This window comes from Hyaena hyaena, unplaced genomic scaffold (assembly GCF_003009895.1).
Source record: "Hyaena hyaena isolate Hyena2069 unplaced genomic scaffold, ASM300989v1 scaffold_160, whole genome shotgun sequence".
NCBI classification, from domain to species: Eukaryota; Metazoa; Chordata; class Mammalia; order Carnivora; family Hyaenidae; genus Hyaena; species Hyaena hyaena.
The window spans coordinates 1,474,653-1,501,180 of NW_024080793.1; the positions used below are offsets into that span (position 1 = coordinate 1,474,653).

General features: G+C 54.3%; 1 protein-coding gene across 1 annotated transcript in view; it reads left to right on the forward strand.

Annotated features, from left to right (window-relative positions):
• The first annotated feature begins 5,345 nt into the window (after positions 1-5,345).
• Positions 5,346-26,528, forward strand: part of UNC5A (unc-5 netrin receptor A) — a 61,232-nt gene continuing 40,049 nt past the window's right edge. The window contains exon 1 of the mRNA XM_039239772.1: positions 5,346-5,415. Within this exon, the coding sequence (XP_039095703.1) occupies positions 5,346-5,415 (70 nt within the window). The remainder of the gene's footprint in view (positions 5,416-26,528) is intronic.

Genomic DNA, 26,528 nt, shown 5'->3' on the forward strand with positions numbered 1-26,528 from the left:
AATAAATTCTTATTCCATTTTGGACAAGGTTCAAAATGCTTCATGAAAGGTTCACATTTTAAGATGCAAATGACAGAAAACCAAAGGGGCTTAAACCACAAACAGAGGAATCTATTGGCTCATGTAACTGAAAAACCAGGGGTGATTCTGGCAGCTTCAGGAGCAGCTGGATCTAAGGGCCTTAAGTGATGAACCAATATTCAATGTCTCTCTTTTCCAGGCTCTGCTTTTCCCTACTCAGCCTTCAGTCTCAGGTATGTTCTCCTCACATGGTGGCAGCTCCAGTATCTCTTTTTTTCTGCTTCAAGTTCAGCAAGAAAAGAAATTCTTTCCCTTCTTAGTTCTAACAAAAATCCCAGAAAAGAGCTTGAGCACTTGGTTCAGGTCCTATGCCCATCCCTGAATGAATGAATCACTGTGGTTCAAGGAATAGTGGTTGCTGAGTAGGTAGGCTTGAAGCCTGTGCCATCCTCTGGAACTGGGGTGGGGTAGCCTCACATGAATCTCATACACTGATGGTGAGGGAGGGTGATCCCTCAAAGGAAAGACAGGAAGCTGCTACTTCTAGAAGACAGAAGCTAGATGCCGAGCAGTGGGTAAATATGGATGCTTGGATCAAGGCAGGGACTAGACTATCAAGGGCCAATGTGGGCTCACCAAGAGCAAGTCCAGCCTGCTGAACTAATTTCTTGTTTTAGTTATTGGCCTGGTAGATTAGGATAAAGCTGAAGGCTCATGAATCTGGGGTTCTGCAGGGTCTCGCTGTTTGTTTTGTGGGTGCAGCAGTGAGATGTTAGCTGAAAGATGGTGTGGTCAGAGGCTTCCTGAGTGGATGAAAGAAATACTGATTTACTGCCCTGGTGCAACTTGCAAGGTAGTCTGAAGTGCAGAGCCAGTAGGCTCTCTCCTTGGTTCTGCTATCAGCATCCTGTTTAGTAAGGACTTGGTTGAAAGTATATATGACTTCCCAGTCTCATCTGGGAATGACAGGAAGCTGAAGAAAATAGCAAGTACCCTGCTTGACAGCTTCCAATCCTGAGAGGGCTCCCTATAGGAAAAAGGGATTAGGTGCAATACAATGGAAGAGAATTGGATGAATTGAAGTCTCTGCACTTAAATTCAGAAAACCAGTGATGCAAAGGTAGATGGGGAACATCTGGTTGGTGGCAGTGCCTATGGAAAAGACACAGCGCAGGTTTCCTCAAAGTGCAGTCTTCAGACCACTAGCACCAGTAGAAATAGCTGGTTGGGGGTGGAGCAGGTGGTAAAAGCACAGATTCCTAGACACTTGCCCGGACATACTGAACTGGAATCAGGATAGGGCAGGGCCTCAGCATCACAGGAGCTTCTGGCACATCTCCAAGTCAGTGATGGCCTCACCATGGGCTCAGAGTCCCCCTCCCCGCCCCAAATCTAGTAGGTATTAACAGTGTGATGTTACTGATCAATAGCTGACTGGGGCCCTGCTGATGCATCAGGCCATGCATCAGGAGATGTGCCAATTCCCTTTAAGAGATGCCTTCAGGGGCGCCTGGGTGGCTCAGTCGGTTAAGCGTCCGACTTCGGCCCAGGTCATGATCTCACAGTTTGTGGGCTCGAGCCCCGTGTTGGGCTCTGTGCTGACAGCTCAGAGCCTGGAGCCTGCTTCAGATTCTGTGTCTCCCTCTCTCTCTGACCCTCCCTGTTCACGCTGTCTCCCTCTCAGAAATAAAAAAAAACACTAAAATTAAAAAAAAAAAAAAAGATGCCTTCAGAGGAGCAACCTTGGTGGAGAGCACTTATAGTAGGGGGCCAGGGTGGCAAGGACAGGGGCCCAGAACTTCGTTGCTATTCCAGTAACAGAAGCAAAACTATTTGGTCTAAAGGGAGAAAATTCAGGATACACCCAGACTTTGTCATCTGAAGTAAAAAAGAAGTAAGAGGACTCTGAATAACAGAAGTGAAGAGGGAGCAGACAGGTTTGATGAGGCCCCAGAAGGTGAATGCAATGACGGGCAGATTCCTGCTGCCTTGGGAGAAGAAATTCCTAGCCAGCAGAGTAGTTGGAGGTGAAACCCTTGCATGGTCACTGGGATATTGCAGGAGGGCTACAGGTACTTGTTGGAGAGTCCAGCCTAGGCAGGGTTTGGCCTCTCCCTTTTTGAGTCTGGGACTCAAAGGCAATGAAGGTTAAAGATGTTAGGAGACCTTCTATCTGACCATCTACCTTTGAGCCTGAGACAAGCACTTCCTAGCAGGCCTCCCATTTAGAGTCTTAAGCAGAATTCAGGTGAGACAATTACTCTCCATCTCCACAAGGGCATCCCTACTCCTTTTCCTGATATGCCCTGAGTACCAATTGGAAGGAGACAGCTGAGTTGAGGCCTGAGTGAGTAAAGGAACCAGCCATGTGAAGACCTAGGGACAGAGAGTCCCAGGAGGAAAGCAAGTGGGAAGGTGTAGAGGTGAGGATGAGGTTGGATGCTGGAGAAACAGAAGGGAGGCCACCATGGCTGAGGCCTAGGCAGAGTTGCAGAGATAGGCAGGGGCCAGATCATGCCCCTTGGAGGCAGTGGTTATCATTAATGCTGCTTTCCTCACATTTCAGCTGTTGGCATGTAGAACTGTACTTCTTGGCCCTTTTGGATGGGGCCATGGGACCAGTTCTGGCCGATAAATTGCCAGTGGAAGTGACACATGTCATTTCAGGGCTGAGCCATTGATTACTGGTGGGTGTACCTCCAGAGCTCTCTTTTCCTCTGCCTCATTGACCAACGATGTTCCAAAGAGTGTCTGTTTTGTCAGCCTGGGCCCTCAATTGAGGCTGATCTGGAGCAGCAGACCCACGATGAACAAATGAGAAATAAACCTTCGATGACTGAAGCCACTGAGGTTTGGGGACTGTTTGTTACCATGACATAACTTAGTCTATCCTGACCGGTACACAGACCATTCTATTCTGGCTGAAGAAAGAAGGGCAGAGAAGTGAACACAGCAACCAAACTGAAGAGAGAAGGAGACACTTTTTTTCTTGTTCCTCAACCCTTGTTCCCAAATTCTAATCCCAGAACAGAAACTGTGGGAAGAGGAAATGTAAAGAGCATGGAAATTGACGTCAACCCCCCTCAGGCCCAATCTCAGCTAGCCCTGAAAACATCAAATAGGTTGGCCCTGGGCTCCAGGCACTTCCTTTCCCAAAGTCTCAGTTACCATTTCTGTATAATGGAGATGACAATGTTTACTCAACAGGATTGCACGTGAGGAGGATCAAACCATAAATGTAGGGAAGGACAGAGCAGAGTCCAGCACACACCATTACGATATCATCTTATATCCCAGCCCCCGGTTCCAGTCCTTCATTCTCCCCATTTGGTGCCCAAACCCCAGTTCCTAACCATCCCTCTTATACCAGGTGCCTCAAGTGATGGTCCTCCTAAGGTTTCACCTCTTCCATCCATCCACCTCTTCCCTGGGAGCAGGGTGGGTGGGGCATAGTGTCAGAGGGAGAAGCCTAGCACACACTGCTCCCTACAACGCACACACACCCCCTCCAGTTGGGTAAATCAGGTAGACACAGCATACATTTAAGTAATCCCCAAAGCAGAGGTCAAAAGCCAGAAGCTATTGGACATTTGCAGATATTTTCACCTGGGCTCCCATGAGGTTAAAAATTTTAGATCAGAAGATTTCACATCGAATGGCTTCTCTTGAAAATGTGGAAGATATGGACATACGGGGCCCCAATTCCAACACCCCCAGTTGGCACCTGGAGTAGAAGAGCCAGCTGTACCTCTCCACGGGATCCCATGTGTATAGTCTCTAGCACCGCCATTGCCTCCTTTGCGCTGAAGCCCATCCATACCATGTGTATCTGGACATTGGCTGATGTTTCTCACACTAGTTAAGAGAAAAGGAAAACATTTCTCATAACCCTTCTCTATCAAAAGTGGGAAACAAAAGACAGACCGAGAGAGGGCCTCGTGGTTTCAAGAAATATAGGAGAGCTCACATCTCTTTGTGGAAGCGAAGACCATTCTTATATCACCCAGCATGCAACACCAATTTGTATTACTGACTGGCCCCTGTAGGAGGTTTATTTTGCGACCCTGCCCTCACCCTTCTCATCCCTCCCAGAATCAGACCCTCTTTTTTTCCTGACCATTCGTCCTGTGTATATGTTGCTTGTCATTTCCTTTCTCCTTCAAGGCAACCCTCTGTTTACTTTAACCAGATTAGGGAATGGGGGTGGGGAGTAGGAGACTCCAGCAGCGGTCATTGCTGGAGACTACGTGACTTGCCCAAGGTCACAGAGCTAGAAGGCTGAGGTGCCTAGATCCTACACCGGGGTCTTCGTAACTCCCAAAGCCCTGCCCAGTCCTTCACGCCCACGTCTCTGGCGCGGTGCGAGCTCAGGGCGCAAACACCGGTCGCCCAGATAGCTGTGTCCTGGGGTTGTTTTCCTTAGGCGAACGGCGCCACGGGGTTAGAGAAATCTTGGGTCACGCGGAGGTCCACCAAGCTACCTGCTTGGAACTGCGGGTGGCCCCGAGTCTGGCCTGCCCGAGCACCTCTACGGGAGGGCCGGCGCCCGAGCGCTCTCCCGCAGTCCCTTATCCAAGCCGCGGGCTGCTGGCGTACCGCGGTACGCAGATGGCCTCGGAGCGCGGCTGGGAGGCGGGGAGTGGGGTGGGGTGGGGGAGAGGACTGCAGCGGAACCTGCCCGGGGCACCCCTGCCCCAAGCCGTTCTCTGCAGGCTGGCGCCGCGCCGGGGTCGCCGCAGCCCTGGGCCCCTCCCGGGCCACCTGTGCGCAGGCTAGCGGGTCTGGGAGAGCCCGGATCCGGACAACTGATCCACTCCGGGTTTCAGACTCTAGGCCTTGTCCCTGGAGACCGCGAGGGGCGGTGGGAGGCCTCCCCGCCCACCACCCCAACCCCTCCCCGGGGGAGCCTCGGGCAACGCCAGGAGGGATCCCCGGAGCTGGGGGTGGCCCTCGCGCGCGGCGTGGGGCGGCAGGGCCCCTCCTTCCTTCCCCCGCCCCGCCCTGCCGCCGCCCCGCTCCGCTGCTCCAGTCCGGGTTTTGCGGCGCCCGCCGGCCCGCTCCCCGGCTGCGGGCTCCGCGCGGCGGCTGGCTCGGTGCGCGGCGCGGCTGGCGCTGCGCTCCGCCCCGGCTGCATTGCTGTGCTCCGGGTGCCCAGGGGAGCCACGCGCCGCGTGCGCCCCGCAGCCGGCCGCCCCAAGGCAGCGCAGTCAGCTGGCATGGGCCCCGGGGGCGCCCCGGGCTGGGGCTCTGGGCTGAGGCGCTGAAAGCCGCCCTCCCGCCCGCGGGGCCCCGCGCCCGGCTGGCCCGCTCGCCCGCCCGCGGCCATGGCCGTCCGGCCCGGCCTGTGGCCAGCGCTCCTGGGCATAGTCCTCACCGCCTGGCTCCACGGCTCGGGTGAGTCACGCGCGCGCTCTGGGGAGGCTTGCGGGGGATTATGCGCACGAACGCTCGCTGCTCTGGGTGGGGGTCCCTGACCCGCGCGGCCGGACCCGGCTGGAAGCCCCCGGAGGCCAAACTTTGCGAGGCGGGACGCGGGGGCCGTCTCTCGCTGCTGCGCAGCTTCCCCGCGCGCTTCCCCGGAAGCCTGGGTTCTGCCAAGTGCTGGAGCAGCTGTCAGCGCGCGGGGCTGGCGAGTGTAAACGCTCCACGCCTCCGGGCGGGGGAAGTTTGCTGGTTGCCCGGCCCCAGAGCGGAGCCAAGGGTTTGAGTCAACGCCCGGGGGGAGCCTGACTCTGAGAGTCTTAGATAGAGGTTTTGACCACATCCCAATGCCCAGGAAATCGAGGAGGGGTCTTAAGATACCTCTTCCCGGTAGCATCTGACCCAAACAGCTACTCACAATTCTCACTTGGCAACTGGCCCCTGCCCACGTCCAGAACACAGTGTCCTCCTCTGTCCCCGCCACACGCGCGCACACGCACACACTCAGGCGTGGAGGCGCATACACCAGCCCCCCAGCCCTTGCAGCCTGCACAGTCAAAGGCCCGCGGCCCCTGACCAGAGCTGTGGCTCCCAGCCTCCTCGGTGCGTGGAGGCCAGAGTTGTGTACGGTGGGGCAGCTGCTGCTTTCCCTTCTTCCTTTCATTGCGCCGCCCTTCCTCCTCCCTCCATGTCCCGTTGGCCATCCTAACCTGCTTGGTAACTAGGCTCTCAGCCCACCTCCCTTGGGGTGGGGGGAGTTCCCCTGCATCCTTTGTCTGCTCTCCCTGAGCTTCCACCTAGCCTAGGTTGTTAGGGCCTCCTGATCTTTCCTCCCCACCATCCATGCACTTAGCAGAGCTGAGCTTATGTGTGTATGTATGGGGGGGGGGGGAGGAGGGTCATTTGTATGATCAAGGGGACATGGGGTTCACCCTAGCAAGTCTTGATTCTTGCTACCCTGAGAACCTGGGAGATGCCTCCCAGCTTGGGCAGGCCATTGTTAATCCTAGAGGTCAGAAGGGAGCTTTGGGGTTCCTGAGATGTGAAGCCAGACGGATTGGAGATCAATGAGTGAGAGCTTACACCAGCCCGATGATTGAGGCTGATGGCTGTTTCTTTAAAGGGTCTCTGTGTCGCACATCCTGCACCCATTCTGCCTGGCTGCCCTCCCCACTCTGCCCCCTCAGTCCTCCCTCTACTCTATCCCATCCGTTTTCCAGTACCCCATTTCCCCCCCTAAATCCTCACTTTAACAACCCCTTCTGCCCCATGACCTCCCCTTTTAATCCCAACCAAGCCAGGAGGCTGCACAGCTGCTGGGTGTGTGTTCGTATTGCACACACATCCACGTTCGGATTGTGTGTGCATCCCTCGGCGGGGGGGGGGGGGACGGGGGTGCAGGGTTGGTCAGCTGATCATGGTAAACTAGGGGTGTTCATGCTCCTCACACAGGGGAGGTGTTGTCAGATACCAAGTAGGTGCCCGGGAAATGTTTACTGAGATGGCTGTGTGTGAGAGGGCTGTGTGGTCATATCTGAGCACGTGTGAGGGCTGTGGTTGGCATGTGTGCCCTGGTGACGATGAGGGCTGGCAGTGTGTGCAGCATTGGTATGTGTGTGGCCAGATGAACTTGTGTGAGGCCTGGCCTGCCGCACGTGTGTGTGATGGTTGTGAGCAGTTGCACAGGTGAGCATGTGTAGATAAGAGGGTGATGGGTGCTGGTGAGTCAGGGTACCACAGCCGGGGGGTTGCCACATGGATTCCTTGGAAGGTCATAGAGTGGGGGAACCGCATCCCTGGTTGGTGGGGCACCTGTTGGGTTCTGATCCAAGGCTGCCCAGGGAGCTGGCAGGTGGGCACTAGTGCCGCAGGGCTGCCCTGGAGCAGAGACTGCCTCTAGGCACCAGCTCTCAGGCCTGTGGGAAGAGCCTCTGAATGGCATGCAGCGGCCCTTCTTATCTGGGGCCCCTTATTGCTGTCCCCCACAGGCTCTGGGCACAGGTGCCCGGGCAGGCTGGCCCTGAGATGACCCCAGCTCCTCCCACACCTCCTCCCACATCACCCATCATCTCCTCGGCAACAGCAGCCAGTGAAAAATGTGTGTGAGTGGCTGAGGGAGGGACAGCCAGTCAGGCAGCAGGGGGCGCCGGGGGCCAGCAGGATTGCAGCCTCTGGCTCCCCAGGCCCAGGGCCCACCCTCTGTCACAGCCTCACACAAAAGCCTGTCCCTTCAGCACACTCACCGCCTGTGTGCCCCTGCACACAGGAACACTCCCCCAACCCCCCCTCACAGCTTTTCCCCATTCATACCCAGTCTCACACAGCTGCCACCTGCGTCCCCACCCCTGTGGGCCGCTCACACCTGTTAGATGTCCTGCCGCACAGATGTCTGCACTCCTAGGGTGAGGGGCCCATGAGGAGCTGGCTCTCCTAAAAGGTGGTGCTGAGGGGCCCGGAGCTGTGGTATTGCCCATCCTGACCTCAACAATCTGACCTGATGGTCTCTTCCTCGGGCCCCACCTCCATCCTCAGGGATGGTCCTGGACCCCTCTGTCCACCCGTCACCCCCACACCGGGGCAGTTGGTTAGGGGGAGGGTGTCTTAATTCTTTAGGGCTCTCACTTTGCCTTGGGGATGGGTTGGGTTGGGCCTCAGGGTCCCCTAGGTATCCCCAGGAGAGGGTTGGTCCTGTCTTCCCCCTGTTGCCCGTGTTGGGAGGGGCTTCCCTCCAGAACCTGGAGATTGGTACTGATCCAGGTACCAAGCCCCCAACCGTGGGTCACTGGCCGGTTTCTATGAGCAGCCAACTTTGGCCTCAGCCCTGAGCCAGGATCTCCTCCCGTCTTACATACCTTCCTCCCACCGGGTCTTGCTCTGGGTCCCAGACCTGCAGACTCAAGCAGTGCAGTCTCAAAGTCAGGAGCTGCCTTAAGCCTACGGTGGGGGGACCCCTTCTCCATGCAAAGGAGGTAGTGTTGGGCTTGGCTGCTGCCCGTGAACACATGTGTCCATATACCTGCATGCCTGAGCCTACTCTATCCAGGCCAACCCCCTCCCGCTGTCTCCCCTCACCCCCCACCCCCCAGTCCTCCAGCCTGGGGCTGGAAACCTTGCAGTCTCTCTTGGCTGTCCCTTCTCCTTCACGCTTCATGTCTAATCTGTCACCAAGTCCTCCAGCTCAGTTCTACTTGTGACATTGCTCGTGTCCCTCTCCTCTTTTGTCACCACACCTGCCCCCCCCCCAGCTCCTTTCTCCCTCACCTCTCCTACCTGGACCAGTGCAGTGGCCACCCCCCTCATCCCCTTTCTGTACCTCCTCTACTTTGCTTAATGCCCCTAGTTTCTAGGCTGGGACCCCACTAAAAAGACTTCTGTGGCTCACCAGTACCTGAAGGTAAAATCCAAACCTGAGCCTGGGGGCCCTTCGGGAGACACCTGCATCACCACACATGACTAGGCTGATCCATTGGAACTTGGCTTTAACTGCTGGTGGGCCAGGCATCCATCCACACCCCCCCAGTCAGGCTGTGGCTTCTGCACTATAGCTCCCTTGCCTCGCAGAACCTGGTGCCCCTGGCCCCACCAGCCCCAACCCCCATCCTACAGCCCAACATCTCCTGCTCTGTCCAGACCTAGGCCAAGACCCCCTGCTGCTACCAGTCCAACTGTTCTGCTTACCTCAGCTCCCAGCTTCAATCTAGCTCCTTCCAAGGGAACTCCCCAGCTCCTCACAGGGCCCACATAGAGGCCATGGCACATTGATAGCTGTGAGTGGCCGACAGGACAGATTCCTCAGCCCTGGAGAGGCACATGGGACCTAGGGCAACTGCCAGAGGCCTCTGGTCCGAGCTAGCTATTCATTCATGCCCATGTTCCCTGCGGGTATTGCCACTGTCCACCTCACTGTAACCCTGCTCTTAGCCCTCAATGTGCTCCGAGTCATGGCCAGTCAAGTGCTTATTATTTTTTTTCCCTCTCCACTGTGTGTGGGTTCTCTGGCTAGGTAGGGAGGGCTACTATGGCAAGGGAAGAGGAGAGAAGTTTACTCTGTCCCCCTTGGCAGCGTTCCCCATTCCTGTCCCTGAACACAGACTGCTTGACTCTGAGGAGGCTGGAAATGGCTCCTGTCCAAGGTAGGAATGAGCAAGTTAAAGCTTGACCATGGGGTGGCTGTGCTTTGGACCCTCACACAGATGGCAAACCAGCTCATGTGATCATGCATGTTTGTGGGTCCTTCACACAGATTGTATGCCCAGGTCTACTGAGTAGGAACCTCTCTGCTCACCCCTCCCCCTCCCAGGCACAGATGTTCCCAGATGGGTGTCTTCCCATGCACATAATGTCATTCTGGACACCAGACCTGTAGACTCAAGGCCCTGGAAGGTGGAGCTGAGGGGCATGGAGCCATGGCTTTGCCCTTCCTGACCCTGACCATCTGTTCTAGTGGCCTCTTCCTCAGGCCCCGCCCTGATCCTCAGGAATGGAATTGACACCAAAACTTGGGCTGCTGTGTGCAACACCTAATGGGACGTCTGAGGCCCAAGCACCAGGAAAGTCTGGCCTGAGAGCCCCAGCCATCCTCGCCCCCCAGATGGGAGCTCAGCTTCCTGTGATCCATTCCACTGGTCCACTTGTTCACTCCTCTTGTCTACTCCCATGGGAAGGGCATTAGGTCTTCCTGCCTTCTGAGGAGTCTCGGCCCCCTCCTCCTGTCATATAGAGTAGAAAGGGCAGGGCCTTAGGAGACAGACAGGTCTAGGTTTCACCCTAAGCTACCTGACCTTGGACAAGTAACTTTTACTCCTCAGCCTGTTCCCACATCTTTAGAATAGGGTCATTTCTGCTTCCTGAGGCTATAGTAATGAGATGATGGTCAACATAGAGAGTGCCCCAGGGTGGGACCTGACATGGAGCAGAGCTCTGTGGCTTGTTTATCTTCTTTCTCCATTTTCCTTGGCTTCGAAAGGGCATGAGTTAGGACAGAGCTAGAGTCCTAAGGTGATCAGGGCCCAAGCCCAGAGATAAGAGAGGAAAGCATTTGTCGCTGTTCTAGCCGCAGGCAGGAGTCCCAAGAAGGAGTCATGCTTTTAATTGGAAGAAGCAACCCCCCCCTCCAATCTGTACACATACCACCCCCTGCAGGGACTTGGGCCTGACTCAGACACCAATTCCGCCAGTGTGCAAAGAGCTTTGTTTGCAGTTCTATGAAGATGAAGATTTGGGTGCAGCTTGTCCTGGAGCCATGTGCTAATGATCAGCTCTGACACACAACATAGCAGCGAAGGGGGTGGAGGCTCTGGATGGAACTAAATTCTAGTCCCAGCTCTGCAAGTCGATCGCTGTGTGACCTTGGACAAGTCACTTAACCTCTCTGGGCTGTTGACCTCTGTATACTAAAGCACTGGACTTGATGACTCTACTAGAGCAGAGGCTAGCGTGCAGGGAGGCTGCCTTGAGAGCTTGGGGTGGACTGTGCACTCAGCATCAGTTTCCCCCTGATGTGCACAAGGGAGGTCCCCAGGGTGCAAACATGCTCAGCACTTGCCAAAGACGCCAGCCGCCCCAGCGGTAGCTGCCCGCATTGCCTCGGAGCCAGGTGGCTGGTGTGGCAGGGCGGCAAGAAGCTGGGAAGCAGAGGCAGGAACTATGAGTCCCAGCACCCACATCAGAAAATAAAGCTCTGCTTTAGCTGGTGAACACCTGCATTGGCAAAAACAGGACTTCTTATGGCCCCAAGAAGGTCATAGTGCCAGTGCCTGAGGCCCACCCTCTTCCCGGGCATTGATGTCAGATGCCACAGGCAGCCTTTGGCGCTGGGGAGCCAGAACCCCAGGCATGTTGAGGAGGTGGTGGGATGGTCGAATGGGCAAGCTCTGGAGTCTGAGTTTGGACGAGGACTTGGACTAGGGTGAGGCAAGGGAGGTCCCCAGGGTGCAGAAATTAAGCTGTGCAAGGGCAGGGTCAGCCTCCTTAAATTTTGTGCCCTTGGTACCCCCTGTGCCCCACCCTGAGTCCTAGCTGGCAATCTAGCTTTCCCCTGCACTTCAGTTTTCTTGTCTCTAAAATGGAGTCATAAAAGGACCTACCTCACAGGGTTGTTGTGTGGATTAGGTGCACTCATGCAGGTCATCAGTGTGTCACAGTCCTGGCACACAGCAGGCATGCAGTGTTAGCAACTGACAACGAAGGATATGCAGACGGCACGGTTCTGTCCTCACTTTGGGGGAGACTTTGGTGCCATCTTCGTGGCATAGGGCGCAGCGAAGGGTTCAGGTGGGAGGACAGAGGCCTAAGGGAAGGCCTGCGTTTTGGTCATCTCTTTCGACACCCAGGAGTAGGGAATATAGAAGTCCCCACCCACCCCCCTTCTCCAGGTGTGGTTGTTGACAAGCCCATCCCAGCCCTGTTTGCCATGGGGAAGAGGGAGAGCCTCAGAAATCTGGAGAGGCCTGACCGGCAGCTGCTCATTCCTAGGGTAGGCCACAAAGGGGTGGGTTTTAGGTTCCACTTACATGGAGGAGGGGACCCCTGGAGAGAGCACCAAGGGCCAGCGCCCTGGTGGGTGAGTGCCCCAGAGCTAGGACCCTCCCCACACCTAGATGTCAGAACTGTGTCCATCTGGAAGACTCAGGGTCACCTTGAGCTCCAGGCAAATATGTGGCTGAGATTTGAGGAGGGGAGCTAGTCTAGATTGATGGAGCCTGAGCCACAACTGCAAGGCCCTTGGGTAGGGAGCTCGGGACGTTGTATCCTTTCTGCCCTATAACACCCCAGCCAGGACATCAGGTGGGACCCCCCCCCCAACTGCCCCACCCCAGCACATCCAGCAGAGAGCCTGCAGGGAGTACACCCGGGGTGAGACCTTGCTCCCTCCTAACTGGGGCGGAGACCAGAGGGGGTTGAGGGGCTGCTGTGCTTTCCCCACGTCTGCATCTTTCCAGGCCCCTCACTCCTCCCCGATAAAAGGGTGCCAGGCACGGGCAGGTAGGAGTGCTTCCTTAGGGTTCTCGCGTGACGGGAGCCCACCCTGCTTCCAAAAAAACCCATCCTCACCCCGTTGCCTGGTTGTTTGGGTAGCCTGCCCGGGGTCCGGGCTAGACGCGGCTAGCAGGCGAGGGGCGGCAGGGGCTGAGCCACTCACTGGGAGGAACTCGAGCCCAGGGGATTCGCAACAAGCAACTGCCCCCCCGCCCTCCGCCCCGACCCGCTAGCCCGCCGGGGCTCTGGGGAGGGGGCCTCTCCTGGGGAGGGGGTCCTGGCCCGCGGCCCCGCCCCCACTCGGCGCCGGTGCTGAGCGCGCTGTAAACTCGGCTGCGGCGCGGGGCAGGGGCAGGGGAAGGGGCGGGGTCCCTCCGCCCGCCAGCCCGCCCGCGGCCGCCCGCCGGATTAGCGGCTCTTTGTTCGGGGCCTGTTAACAAGTTCCTGGCTGAGCGCTCGGCTGCCGCCCGGGGAGCGGGCGTCCAGCCTCCGGGCACCGCGGCTCCGCGGCCTCTGCTGCCCCTCGGTTCTCACGCCCAGCTGCACCCCCCCCCACCTCCCCTTGCCCGGGCCCCGTAGACGTGGCTGGCAGGTGGCCCCACTGGAGGTCTGGTGTGCGTGAGACCTCCGGAACACCACGGCTGACCTCGCTCCGGAAAGGACGAGAACGCCGCGTTCCATGAGCACCTCGTGTGGGGCTAGGGGCTTCGAATGCGCCGCTGCCCTGGTCCCATTTCACAGATGAGGGAGGGCAGGGCTTCCTGCAGTCCTGGCCAGACTAAGTAGGGCTGGAGTTCCAATCCAGGTCTTTGACTGCAAATCTCAAACTCTTTCAGCTACAAGAGAAGCCTGGGGCGGAGACAGGAGGAGCTTTCGGTGGTTGTAGACTTGTTACATTTTTAATTCTTAATTAACTTCATGACGGTAGTAATCACGGCCCATGCTGGGCTGTCCTGCATCATCTGATCAGAATCTAAGGTTGTCCTTAGATGAGATAGATAAGGTTAGTCCCGTTTATTAGATAAGGACACTGAGGCTCAGAGAAATGGCAGGACTGGAACCTTGTTAGAGCTCAGCCTGACCCCCTTACTTACCTCCTCCCACACCGTGGGTAGCAGAATGCTGTCCTATGTGGTCATTTACTCTCAAGGCCTTGTCTGGTGCCCCATGGGCGTGAAAGACTATGGGAGAAAGTCACAGGACCTTGATACTCTCTGTGGTCTTGGGCTTATCCCCTCATCTCTCCAAGCTCATTGCACTCTCTATATCCTGCTTTCTGACCCCACTTTGGGTGCTTCCTAAACCTAGGCAGGGCTGTCCAGGCCACAGGATTTTGAATATAAACCCCCTGGGGGTTGGCTTTCCAGCTTCCCTGGGACCATACATCTTCTGGTGGCTGGGACTTTGTTGCAAGGAGGAATCCTTCCCTGAAACCTCCCCCCAATGGTTCTTGGCTCTTTCTTCTGGGCCCACACAGAATGGATTCCCCCTTGTCAGTTATTTAAGACAGGGCTCCTCCCTGGCCCATTTTCTGCCCTTTCCAGGCCAGGCACCTCCAGTCTCTCAGCTGTTCGTCACGTAGCACGGTTCCAAGCCCCCTTCCCTGTCCCCTACATCCCTGTTGCCTGCCTCTGGTTGTCAGTCCCTGGAGCTCATCCCACTGTGAAACAATGCTCTGGCATGAACTAGCACAGGATACTAAACGTGTCTGTTGCAAATATTAGGAAACCCAACCCAAAGTGACTTAAGCAAAAAAAAAAAAAATATATATATATATATATATTTATATATATATATATATATATATATTGGTGCATGTAACTGAAAGGCCAGCGGTAGTCTAGCTTCAGGATCCAGAAAGAACAGCATGACCAGGATCTATGCCTCATCTCTGCTCTCCCAGGGGCTGGCACCACTCTCCAACTTCTCCCCTTGCAGTCCCCAGGTGGCTGCCACAACTTATCAGGGCTACATCCTTGCAGGATGAGCATCTCTTCCCTCAGCCATCCAACAAATGTCCTGGTCCTTCCTCATTGTGCCAACTCAAGTGCTGTGCCCTGTGAGCCAGTCCCCACCACCAGCAGTTACGGTTATGCCATTTAGCTTGGGCCCAAGACACCTATGCCACCAGCCTACTTGCTACCACTCGCAGCTTGTTCACCAGGAAGAGATGGGCACTTTGTCCTTGCATTTAACCAGTGTGTCATCAATACAGATTGCCGGAGTATTTAATCAAAAGGCAAAGAGCACCAAGGACACACAGCCCGAGGCTCAAAGGTAAAGACCCGAGTTTGGATTTGGATCGACCTTAGCTATTTAATCAGCTGTGTTACAAAACAATGCCGGCCAGTCAACAGGTTTTGCATTCCCTTAAATGTTCTGTCATCTGGTTCATGGATCTCCATTTGCAGATCCTGAGATATTTTATCAGGTGCCTGGCTGAAATCCAGACACACTGTTTCCAGTCTGGCCCTGATCTACCAGAATAGTAACTATAATAAGGGAAGCTGGTCTGGAGCGGTGGGTCTGCAGGAGTCCGAGTATGTCTCTCTGTGTCACTACTTTCCTTAGTCATCTGCAGTTGATAGAGAAGCTCCATCGGAATCATGCTTGGGAATGGCATCAGGTCATCCTGCTGTGGCCCCTTCAGTGGACATTTGTTGGGTTTTCTATTTGTCCGGCTTCCATTCCTGGGTTGGACATGACTAGTGTGGAAAGATGGCCCAAAACCAAGGACAGAAATGCTGACAAGAGACATGAAGTGGAAAACATGCAGGGCAGGCTGAGCTCAGGTCCAGCTGAGGCTTGTGGGAAATGCCAAAGCTACGTGGTGCAAGAGGGGGCTTGGAGGAAGATGACTAGGAAAGGGCAGGCCTGCCGACTGGGGGGCTCTGGGAAGCCAGCCTTATCCCACCATTTTGCAGCTGAAGACACTGAACTGGAGGGGCAGGACAAACTCTAATAAGAAAGCACTGAAGGGGCGCCTGGGTGGCTTAGTCGGTTAAGCGTCCGACTTTCGCTTAGGTCATGATCTCGCGGTTCGTGGGTTCAGGCCCCGCGTCGGGCTCTGTGCTGACTGCCAGCACAGAGACTGGAGCCTGTTTCAGAGTCTGTATCTCCCTCTCTCTCTGACCCTCCCCTGCTCACGCTGTCTCTCTCTCTCTCTCTCGTAGAAATAAATAAAAATATTTAAAAAAAAAATCTTTAAAAGAAAGCACTGAAGACCAAGAAGGCATGATCAGAGAGGCCAAGGGGTTGTTTTGAATGAGTTCAAGTCTCTTATGCCTGACAGATCCCACCCCAACCGCTGAAGCCCGCTGCTGGGCTCTGAGGGCGTGGGAGTAGGGGTGGCCGTGGTGCAGGAGATGCTGAGCTGAGGTCTGCTTTACCAAAGACAAGGCAAGTTGATTTGGTGAATGTATCAGAGGTTTTCAAGTGCAAGCAACAAATTGATTCTCCAAATTTAAGCAAAAAAGGGAAAATACTGGTGAGAAATGGGGTTGTTGAGAGAAGGGCCAAGAGGCTTAAAAAGTAGGCCCTGAAATGAGAAAGGGACCAGGAAAGGGGAAATTACTTACCTGTCTCATTGGGCCCTACTGCTGAGATCAGGGCCCCCAAACTCCCACTAAGGCTGTATACAAAAGGAGGAGGTCATGGGGCTCAGAGCTCCCCTGACACTATTCTAAAGACCTTCTTTCTCCATGTCCTTTGGGATCACACAGCCAGAGGTCCATTTCTGAGATCCACCCCTTCTTCTCAAGACCCCTATCCTTTCAGAAATCTGGCTCTACGCTGACTCTACACTGGGCAGGGGCGGGGTAGGGGGGAACTCCTGTCTTTGTTTTGAATTTCCTGAAGCCCACCACCCAAAGGCCAGGACACCCTTCTGAGGGTGGTCAGCACTCCCTCCCCAGCAGTGATGTGCTGCTAAATGTTTAACACTTGGCACTCTGGGAGAGCTGGGGGACTGGTTTGCCAATTTCCATGGTGTAAATACTCCCACTGTGGCCTATTTTAAGCTACCAGTGTGATGTCAGCTGGCTTGCAAAATTCTAGAAATTTTAATGATGGTCTGTCTTTAGCAAAGGTTTGCTGGCTGTAGCACACTGCTGTTCCCTTGTCACCCCAGTCCTCTGAAGAAGTGGTCACAAGTAGAGGATGACAGAGGGTCTTTAGGCCTCTGCCTGTAGGACCCACCAATGTTCCCAGACTTGGAGGGGCTGCTCCTTCCAGACACCAGGCTCTTTGGTGGGCTGAGGGTGGGGAGTTACTTAGGCACTAGAGCCACTAAGAGCCAGAACTCTGCAGGTGATTGTGTGGGTTAGAATCTTAAACTGGGTGACCTTAGGTAACTCGAGCTCTCTGCACCTCAGTTTCCTCGTCCAGAAAATATGGATAATGAAAGGTTCCTACCTCCTAGGGTTGCAAGGATTAAATGAGTTATTCCACATGGAACAACTTAGCCCCGTTCAGGCCCACAGTGAATGCTCAATACTGGGGAGATGCTGCCCATGCTGTGTGGACTGCACCAGGTATGCTCACTCCTGGCCTCTGTGACCACACCCCTGAAGTGTAGGGAAGTGGAGCACAGGGTCCTTGGTTGACAGCACTGACAGTCTCAAGGACATGACCCTGCAGGTCTAGAACCTTGGGAAGATGCTTATTCTGGGGTGACGAGCTTTCATGGTAGGCTTTGAGAATGAAGGTTGACTGTGGTGAAGGATGACTCACCCCCAGTGACTTGGCTAGGTAAGACTCCTGATGGCCTGGAGGCTGGGCAGGGCCTAAGGGTGAGCAGAGAGCTGGCATTGGCCGGGCATGGATAACCTACCTGCTGGCCTACAGGATGGACTGTGGCTTTGGGGCTTGTCCCTGGCCACCCCCCATGCTCTCCTGAGCTCTGGGAGTCCCCAAGGCCAGAAGAAGCCAGAAGAAAGGGACTCCACCTGGGACTTGGGCATGCAGTGGGATTGGACCAGACAGTGAAGAGACAGGGCAGGGCACAGGCATTCCGTGGTGACAGTGTACATACAGGGGAGCCAGGAGGCACAGCCCGGCAGAAGCAGACAGTGCTTATGGGGGACCAACAAGTGCTAGGGCTGGCTCCATCCTTGAGCAGGGGAGAGACAGGAGGTGAATGGTGTTTAAGAAAGATTAATCTCAGGGGCGCCTGGGTGGCTTAGTCGGTTAAGCGTCCGACTTTCGCTTAGGTCATGATCTCGCTGTTCGTGGGTTCGAGCCCCGCGTCAGGCTCTGTGCTGACTGTCAGCTCAGAGCCTGGAGCCTGTTTCAGTCTGTGACTCCCTCTCTCTCTGACCCTCCCCTGCTCATGCTGTCTCTCTCTCTCTCTCCTAGAAATAAAAAAAACATTAAAAAAAAAAAAAAGGAAGATTAATCTGGCAGCACATAGAGGATAGATTGGGAGTGGGGAGAGGCTGGAGGCAAGGAGACCAGCCAGGAGGCTATGGTGGTCATGTAGCCAAGAAATGATGAGGCTCCCCTTCCCAGAGCAAACAGCAGGGATGGAGTAAAAGAGATGGATGTGGGAGACATTTGAAAGGAAGAACCTCTGGATGTTACATGTGGAAGGCAAGGGACCAGGAAGAGGCAAACATGATTCAGAGCTTTTGAGCCACAGGAAGTGATGTCAGAAAGAGAAAATGGCTTGGGAGCTGTGTAATGGTTGAGAGAGAAGCCAAGAGAGCAAGAAGGCCCCACAATGCCAGGGGCCCCGACCAGGGAGCTCCACCCTGCCAAGCCCGTGCCAGAGGCTGGCCATCAGCCTGGGCACTTTGGCCATAAGCAACAGAAACTGGCTGTAGCCCATGGGTAACCAAGGGACAGGCTTAAAGTCATTCCTAAGAGAGAAGTCCTCTAAGATCTGGGCGGTGATGGGATTGTATTATTTAATTTAAGGCACTGAAGGCAGGAAAGTGGATTTGTTTTGTTCTGTGTAGCCCCAGAGAGTGGGGTCAGGACCAGCAGGTGAGAGACACAGGAGACTGAGAAAGACCTTGCTAACAAGCAGTGACACAGGTAGACTTAGCAGGCAGTGAGCTCCCAGTCGGTGGGGCTGTCGGAACATTCCGTGTTGGGACCTGTCAAGGAGACCATGGGTGGGAGGCAGGTGGACTTGGTGAGGCTTCGTGGTAAAGGGGAAAGGATGGTGCTCCGGAATTGACTTGGATTCCACTCTCAGCCCCACCCTTATTCCTTGTCCTTGAGAAATTCCTTTGGGCACTGGGCTTTCTGGAGAATTGACCCCATTGCATGAGGTATAGTTTCTCTGTCATTTTGAGTACTCAACACATGTTCTCATGGGCATAGTATCTCTACCCTCCCTTGGTTGACCTCCTCCCTGACACCATGTAGTCCTCTTGGAACTGTCAGTCATAGGGTTCCTTCCTCCCAGGGAAAGCATCTCCATGGGCAAATCCTGATGGAGATCCCAGGCAGTGTGACTGGTCCCAAGTGGCCACATGAGTAATCAGGATTCTTGTCATGGCTTTTCCCACTTGGAGGTGGAAAAGTTGCCGTCCCTGCCTCTGGGTTTAGCCTGTGAAGATGCAGGTGGGGATGGTGGACCAGGGGCAGCTACTTCCCCCTCACGTGGAGGGAGCCTGTGTCCGTGAGGACAGTGAAGCCAGTACACAGGCAAATCAGAGGCGAACAGAAGGGAAGATTGTCCTGGTGGCCCCAAGGCCTTGGCGACTCAGCTCCCCGAATTTTTCTATCAGTCCTGTGAGCTGCCCTTTTCAGCCCTTAAGCGAAGAACCTGTTTTAGGCTTATGCCCGGTGTGGGTTGGGTTTTGGTACCCTGTACCTGAAAGGGGCCTGGCCTAGGATCTAAGGAGAAAGACATGATGATGTGGACAAGGCACCCACCCAAAGGTGGCAGTGTGCAGGGCATTCAACCTCCAGGTAGCAGATGCAACATTCTAAAAAAATAGAGAATTCACAAAAAAATCCAGATTTCAGGCTTCCCTTGAAAAATCAGATCTATGGGGCATCTGGGTGACTCATTCAGATAGTGTCTGGTTTTGCATCAGGTCATGATCTCATGGTTGGTGGGTTCAAGCCCCGCGTTGGGCTCTGTGCTGACAGCTCAGAGCCTGGAGCCTGCTTCAGATTCTGTGTCTCCTTCTCTCTCTCTGCCCCTCCCCCGCTCACGCTCTGTCTCTGCCTATCAAAAATATATAAACGTTAAAAAAATTGTTTAAAAAGAAAAATCAGACCTGGGCACTAAGAGCCCATTTCCCTGGGTGGGTAGAAGCTAGGACCATGCTGTCACCTTGACAGGTTTGCACCCCCACTGCCCATGAGCACAAGGCTGCACCGTCCACCCCACATAGTGCTCTGCACATGGCAAGCCCTAAGGACATGTGTAGGCAGGCACATTTCTTCCCCTTCCCTCCCTTCCAGCAAGGAGAACCTGTGTTTGGGGCATTAGATTTCACCTGTTCAGTTTGAGACAGTGGCAGATAGGCAGGCGCAAACATCTAAAAGCCAGGACTGGCACTTTGAGATGCAATGAGGGTGGGAAGTGGAGATGAAAGGCCCATTCCTAAGGAGCTGGTCATAGGCATTGTGAGCTCAGATCGCATTCTAAAGAGCGATTGAGGAATGGCTGCAGGTGAGATGGAAAAGGAAAATTTGGGAGGAGATTTTGAGGAAGCCAGAAGCAGACCAAAGAGAGAGCAATAGGAACCAGGAAGATTTTAAGTTTTGAACAGGGCTGGGAGGCAGCCACAAGGAAGGCTGCAGGGAAGGAGCCTGCAGATGAGGCCTGGGGGACCTGTGCACTGGGAGGAAGGCACAAATTGCTGCTTGGGACCTGTGTGGAAGCCCAGAACCAGCATTAGAGAGTGGGGAAGAGTGAGTGCCAGGACACAGAGGACACTCAGAAATTATAGAGCTGGGGTGCAAGGATGTTAGCCTGAAAAGGCTCAGGTTCTGGTGGATGCTTCAGAGGAGGACCCCAAGCAAAGGGAGCATGGGAGGACAAGCTTGATTGCTGAATGTTTGCAAAGCACTTGCACAGAAGCTCTCTGCAGGTAGGTTCAGAGGTGAAGTGACCTCCCTAAGTCACATGGAAACCACCACAAAGCCAGGTCGCAGCCCTAGCCCATCTGTGGGCCATCTACAGAAGGGGGTGGGGCAGAGGCCCAGGGTCCCTAGTGAGTTTTTGAGGGAGGTGGAGAGGATGGGCTGGCGGTCAGGGCTGGGTGAAGGAGGGGGCGCACCTGTCATTAAGTGTTGATGAAGCACCTCCTATGTTCCAGGCGTTCCGTGCCATAGATACGCAGTGAGCAAGGCAGGTGCTGTCCCTACCTGAGGAACTCACATCCTAGTGGGAGGAAATCATACACAGGTAGATTCAGATAATGAGGACTGTTCTTCAGGAGTTGGAAGGCAAGCAGAGAGAGCCACATGACCATGTGATCATGAGTGAGCTCCTGCGGGCATGTTGGGTGCCAGGTTAGACTGGATGGTCAGACCTCTCTGAGCAGGTGAGGTATGAGCTGAGACCTGAATGACAGGAAGAGCCAGTTGTGGGTGCAACAGCCTGAAGGTGGGAATGAAACTGGTTACTAAAGGGTCCACTGTGGTCTAGGCACAGGGACGTAGTTAGGTCCAAGCCCCACGTTGGGCTGCACACTGAACATGAAGCCTACTTTAAAAATTTTTAGGTTAGGTAGAGAAAGCATAATGACTTATCTCTGTGTTCATTTATGCTGTCTGCCCCCTCATCACCAGAAAGGCACAAATTGCGAACCAGATCTTCTGATGGGTCCGACAGGGATAAGGAAGGTGACTAGGAGGTGAGAGTGCAACACAAGAGAGCCCAGGTCTGGAGTGGTTAGACACTGGCCTGGACTGGCGGTCAGGAAGCTTGGGTCCCAGGACTGCTCTATATTCAGATCTGAGCCCATGGCCAGATGTGCTCCTCTGCCTTATTTGTGAAATGGAGCAAATGACCCAGAATGACCCAGCCCTGGGCTGTCATGGAGGTGATCCTGAGGCAGGGGCAGGCAGTTAAGTGACTCCATCTCAGCTCAGGTCTCAATCTCAGGGTCGTGAGTTCAAGCCCCGTATTGGGCTGCCTGCTGATCATGAAGCCTACTTTAAATTATTTTTTGTTTTTAAATTAACCATTTTAAATTACACAATTTAGTGACATTTAGTACATTCACAATGCTGTATAATCATCACCTGTGTTTAGTTTCAAAAGATCTTCTTCACCCCAAGAGACAGTCGCTTCCCCTACCCCCTACCCCCAGCCTCTGGCAAACACCAGCCTGCTGTCTGTCCCTACGGATTCACCTATTCTGGGTATTTCATGTAAAATCAAATTATACAACATGCCACCTTTTGTGTCTGGCTTCTTTCACGGAGCAAAATGTTTTCCAGGTTCATCCATGTGTGGCATGTATCAGTACCTCATTCCTTTTTATGGCCAAACAATATTCCATTGTATGGATAGACCACATTTTTTGTTTATCCATTTTCATCCATTTGGGTTGTTTCCACGTTTTGGCTATTGTGAGCACTGCTGCTTTGAACACCCATGCGCAAGTATTTGTTTAAACACCCATTTTCAGTTCTCTTTGATATAAACCTAGGAGTGGAATTGCTGGGTCAAATGGTAATTTTAGGATTTAATTTTGAGGAAGTGCCAAATTGTTTTCCTCAGCAACTGCACCATTTTCTGTTCCCACCAGCAATGCATGAGGGTTCTAGTTTTTCTACATCGTAATGTTTATTTCTGATACATTGAATTCTTGCAAAAATTGTTCTCCTCTCTTGGTTCTCCTACTTTACTAATGCCCGAGTCCTTGGGAGCCTGTCGCTAGGCCCGCCAGCCCTGCCTGGTGTGGGTCTCATGGTCCTGGACTGGCCTCAAAGGGCAGGTCCAGGGGACTGGGGCAGCGGGGGACACCGGGTCCTGCAGCAGGTGGTGGGTCACCCTGGCTGGCAGGGGTGGGGCTGGGCCTTTCTCTGCCCTCTGAGACTCCTGTTTCCCTCGGCCCCCTCCCTCCTTCTCTGTGCACACCCCCAGCCGGGAGCTGCCCTCGCCACCCCTCTGCTCCGTTTTGTGTGTGTGTCTCATCACCAGGATAAATGTAGCTACAAACAATGCGGCGGGCTGGGTGCTAATTTGTCAGACGCAGTGCGCGGCTGTGATTCCGAATACATTAACATTTTCACATGAAATCATTTCAATTTTTAGTGATTAAGAAGTATTTGTTTTAAAGCATCAGGATGATTTACTGCAGGCCTGGGGGGCGGTGGGGGCAGGGGCGGGGGAGCCCCCAGATGTGATGTCATTCACGGGTACCGGCTTAAGCAGAGCTTATGCCAGTCATCACCCTGCTCCCACCTGTGCCCATCACAGGCTTCCTGGGCATGGGGCTGGCAAGGAGCGGGCGTGTTGCAGGACCAGGGTGTGGAGGCAGTGAGGTCTGAGGGTACCTTGAAGGCACTGGGACTCTGAAGCCTCAGCCTCCACTCTTTTCTCCCCTCTTCTCTGTATCATCCAAGACTCACTAAAAGTCACCTCCCAGAGAGGCTCCCCTTGGCCCCCTAACCTAAGTCAAGTAGCAACTTAACTTCTGTCTTATTTTCTTCATAGCACTTTGCAATATCAGAGGTTTGACCTCCTTTACTGACTTCTTTACTTATTCTTCCCACTCCCCCGCCCCTAGCATTAGAACACAAGCGTCTTGAGGGACTGTGGCCTTTCCCTGCTATACCCCCCATGCCTAGAACAGGCCTGGCACTAAGTAGAAGCTCAGTGTTTGTTGGATGGATGAGTGGATGCATGGATGGATGGATGGATACATGGATGGATGGATGGATGGATGGATGGATGGGTGGGTGGATGGATGGATGGGTGGATGGATGGATGGGTACAGAGGGCATGGAAGACCCCTCACCATACCATGCATCCTGTCATCCTAGAACCAAGCCCTCTGTGACTTGAGGAATCCTAGTCCTTCCCCAGCAAGCCACCTGTTGTGTGCCAGACCCTGAGCACCTAGAAAATATAAGTTCATTAGCACTGGGGCTGTACTCATAGGCTCCAACCTACTTCCCCCCCCAACTCTTCCTCATCACTTCCACTCTTTAGAACCTGTCTGTGCCTCTCTTGCAGAACGGATGGGAGCTGCCTTAAGGGCCTCCCAAGGGCTTTGGACAGATGATTTCCTCCAGATCCCAGCTGCTGCCAGCCCTTTCCTCCCCTCCTAGGGGCTTTCAAGCAGAATGGCCTCCCCAGAGCAGCTCACAGGGCAGCCAAGGTCTGGGCATGAAGGATGTGCCTGCAGGGGGCGTGTGTGTGGCATGAATCTGCTTATGTACTAACATGTGTGATAGGAGGTGCTCAGAGCTTTGCCAAGTGAGAATCCGGCTCCTATTGGCCTCACTCCACCGTAGCCACTCGGGAGGCCCTTCCTCACCCTTCTGCACCTCCTAAACTTCTGTGGCCCCTCTCCCCACCCCTGTACCTCCCGATCAGACCCCTCCCCCCACCTTACCCCAGTGAAAAGAAAATAACTGGAAGCTTTTATCGTTCAGCAGAAGCAACATCAGAAAACAATTATTGTTTTAATTACCTGCTGTCGCCGTACAAGACAGGGAGGTTGTAAAACGCGATAAAATCTTTCATGTTAATGGACTGCCAGCCTGGGCCAGGGCACGATTTATGGGACTGCAGCTGGCAATTCCAGTCAGCTGGTGTAGAGGCCCCAGGGCCCCCCTCTGCCTGTCCCTAAGGTCAGGCCTCCGGTGCCAAGGGTGATATACCAGCACATACACAGGAACATCCCGGAGGCTCCATTCCCTGCAGGGTGAACCTTGGACTGACCCCTCTTTCTGCTCCATGGAGGACATGCCAGTGTTGGGCTGGCTCCCTTAAGTAGGCCCTCTGCCCACAACTCTGCTCTGCTGTGGCCACCGCCCCCCACCTCACCCCCAGGCTCTGGCCACACAAGCCATTGCCCTGGGCACCATCTTGGATTCCAGCACTAATTGTTGGTCCTTCCCTAAGCCCTGTCACCTCAAACCTGTCTCTTCCTCCTCTCCCTCGCTCCACCTCCTAGAGCCTGACTGCCGGCCACTGTCTCCTGACAGAGGACCTCATCTGTCCTCCAGCACACAACCAACCCAGCCTTACTGCTATACTTGAATCGCTCCAAAGTCCAAACAAAGTGGTGCACCCCTGCTTGGGAACCACCCCTTTTTAAGCACTTTCACACATTGGTCATGGAACCCTCACAACAGAGCTTTGAGGAGCTGCTGTCATTATTCACTAAGAGTGATGGAGGTTGAGGTTGTGAAGATAAGTCAAGTCCACATTTTGTGGTGGTCCCTAAATACCATACCAAGGAGTTTCAAGCCATTCCAGAGATAGGGAGCTACTGAAGATTTTAAATCAAGAAACATGTGATCAGATATGGGTTTTAGAAGGATCATTAGTGGCCCAATGGCAGATCCATGGGTGAGAGAGCAAAGCTCAAAACCAGAATGACCAGATGAGGGCTGACAAGGCCTGCAACCTGGCCATGGCAGAGATAGTACCAAAGCCATGACGACTTGGTGCCAAGCAGGGGTCTGGCATGCATGGTGGCCACTTTTGCCTAAAGAATGCAGGTAATTGGCTAAGTCCCAGGGCACAGCAGGAATATCTGGGACTGAGGCCAAGTCCAAGTAGGGAAGAGAATCTTTAGGCCATTGCCAGGTACTGGGGTGGGGCTTCTCCGTGTAACCTCAGGAGCCTGGCCACATCTCTGGACAGGCTTGGGTGCAGGCTGGGAGTCTGCCTGGATGGCTTCACTTATTAATTCATTCTCTCCCACTCATTCATACATTCCTTAACTCATGTCCTCCACAAATGTTTGCTGAACACCATTTGTGTACCAGGCTCTGAGCTGGACCCTGGGGGTGCTGGGAAGTATGATAGCGCGCTCCTGGAGCTAATGTTCTAGTGGAGGAGATGGGCAACGAGCCAGTGAGCAAATGAAGAAATGAAATAATTGCATACTGTCGAGAGTGCAGAAGAGAACAAAGGAGCTGAGATGGGGTTCCCCCCTCCTTTCTCCTCCTCTCGGTCCCTGGCCTGTCTGCCTCTGAGAAGTGGCTCTCGGCTCCCCAGCCCTGCTGAGATGCATGGTTGGCATTAGCGGCCCAGCCTGCCCAATATGTCTCCCTGTCTTCCCTGGATTACTTCCACCATTTTGGCTATCACTTCAGAACTCTAATATATTCCCCAGGGCCCGGGAGGGGCCATTCATTTAAAGATCTTTCTATGGAGCCTTCTCCTCTGAGGACCCCGAGGGAAAGAAAAATGCCAGGAGTGGACGAAAAAGAGAGCAAGAGGAATCTGATTTCAGAACTCCCAAGCAGCAGGACAGATGCAGTAGAGAGCAGGGCCCAGCATGCTCAGAGACTTCTCTATCCAGTGGTGCAAGTACCTTCCCCCTCCCTTTCACCTTCTGCTGCACCCCTGCAGGAGTCTGAGATGGCACGTCCCATCCTCCTAAGGGAAAGCTGTCCCCGGGTGCTGGGAGATGGTGTCCCTGGTTATAATTTGGTGTGCGAGTGTCCCTCTCCTGTCCTTCCCAGTTCTCTGAGGGGCCACACGTGCGCTGTGAGGGATCCTGCAGAGACCAGCCTCAGGGTGCTCCGATCCTTGTAGCTGGGCCAGAGTGGCTCGTGGGCCGGTCCCACCCTGTCCCAGGTGGCCAGAGAAAACATGCCAATGTGGCAGCCCCAAGGCAAAATGGGATGCAGGAAGGTGACAAGTGTGCTCTGGGCCGGGTTGGTGCTCATATGAACTGTCTAGGCTGGGAGTCATCACCCATTTGGGGTTTAGGTGGCAGCTAACTCTCATGAAAGCGTTCAGAAATTCCAGCTCCCTGCCTGGCACTGTGGACAACCTCTGCACTCTGCAGGGAGAGGGGCCAGGAAGAGAGGTGGCTTCAGGGTGTCTTGGTGGGGTGACAGGTGTTCTCACACATCTCATGAGGCTGGAAATGGGGCCTCTGGCCAGAGACTGGCTTTGTACACCTGGAGGTGGACATTGGTATTGGTGTGACCAAGGAAAAAAT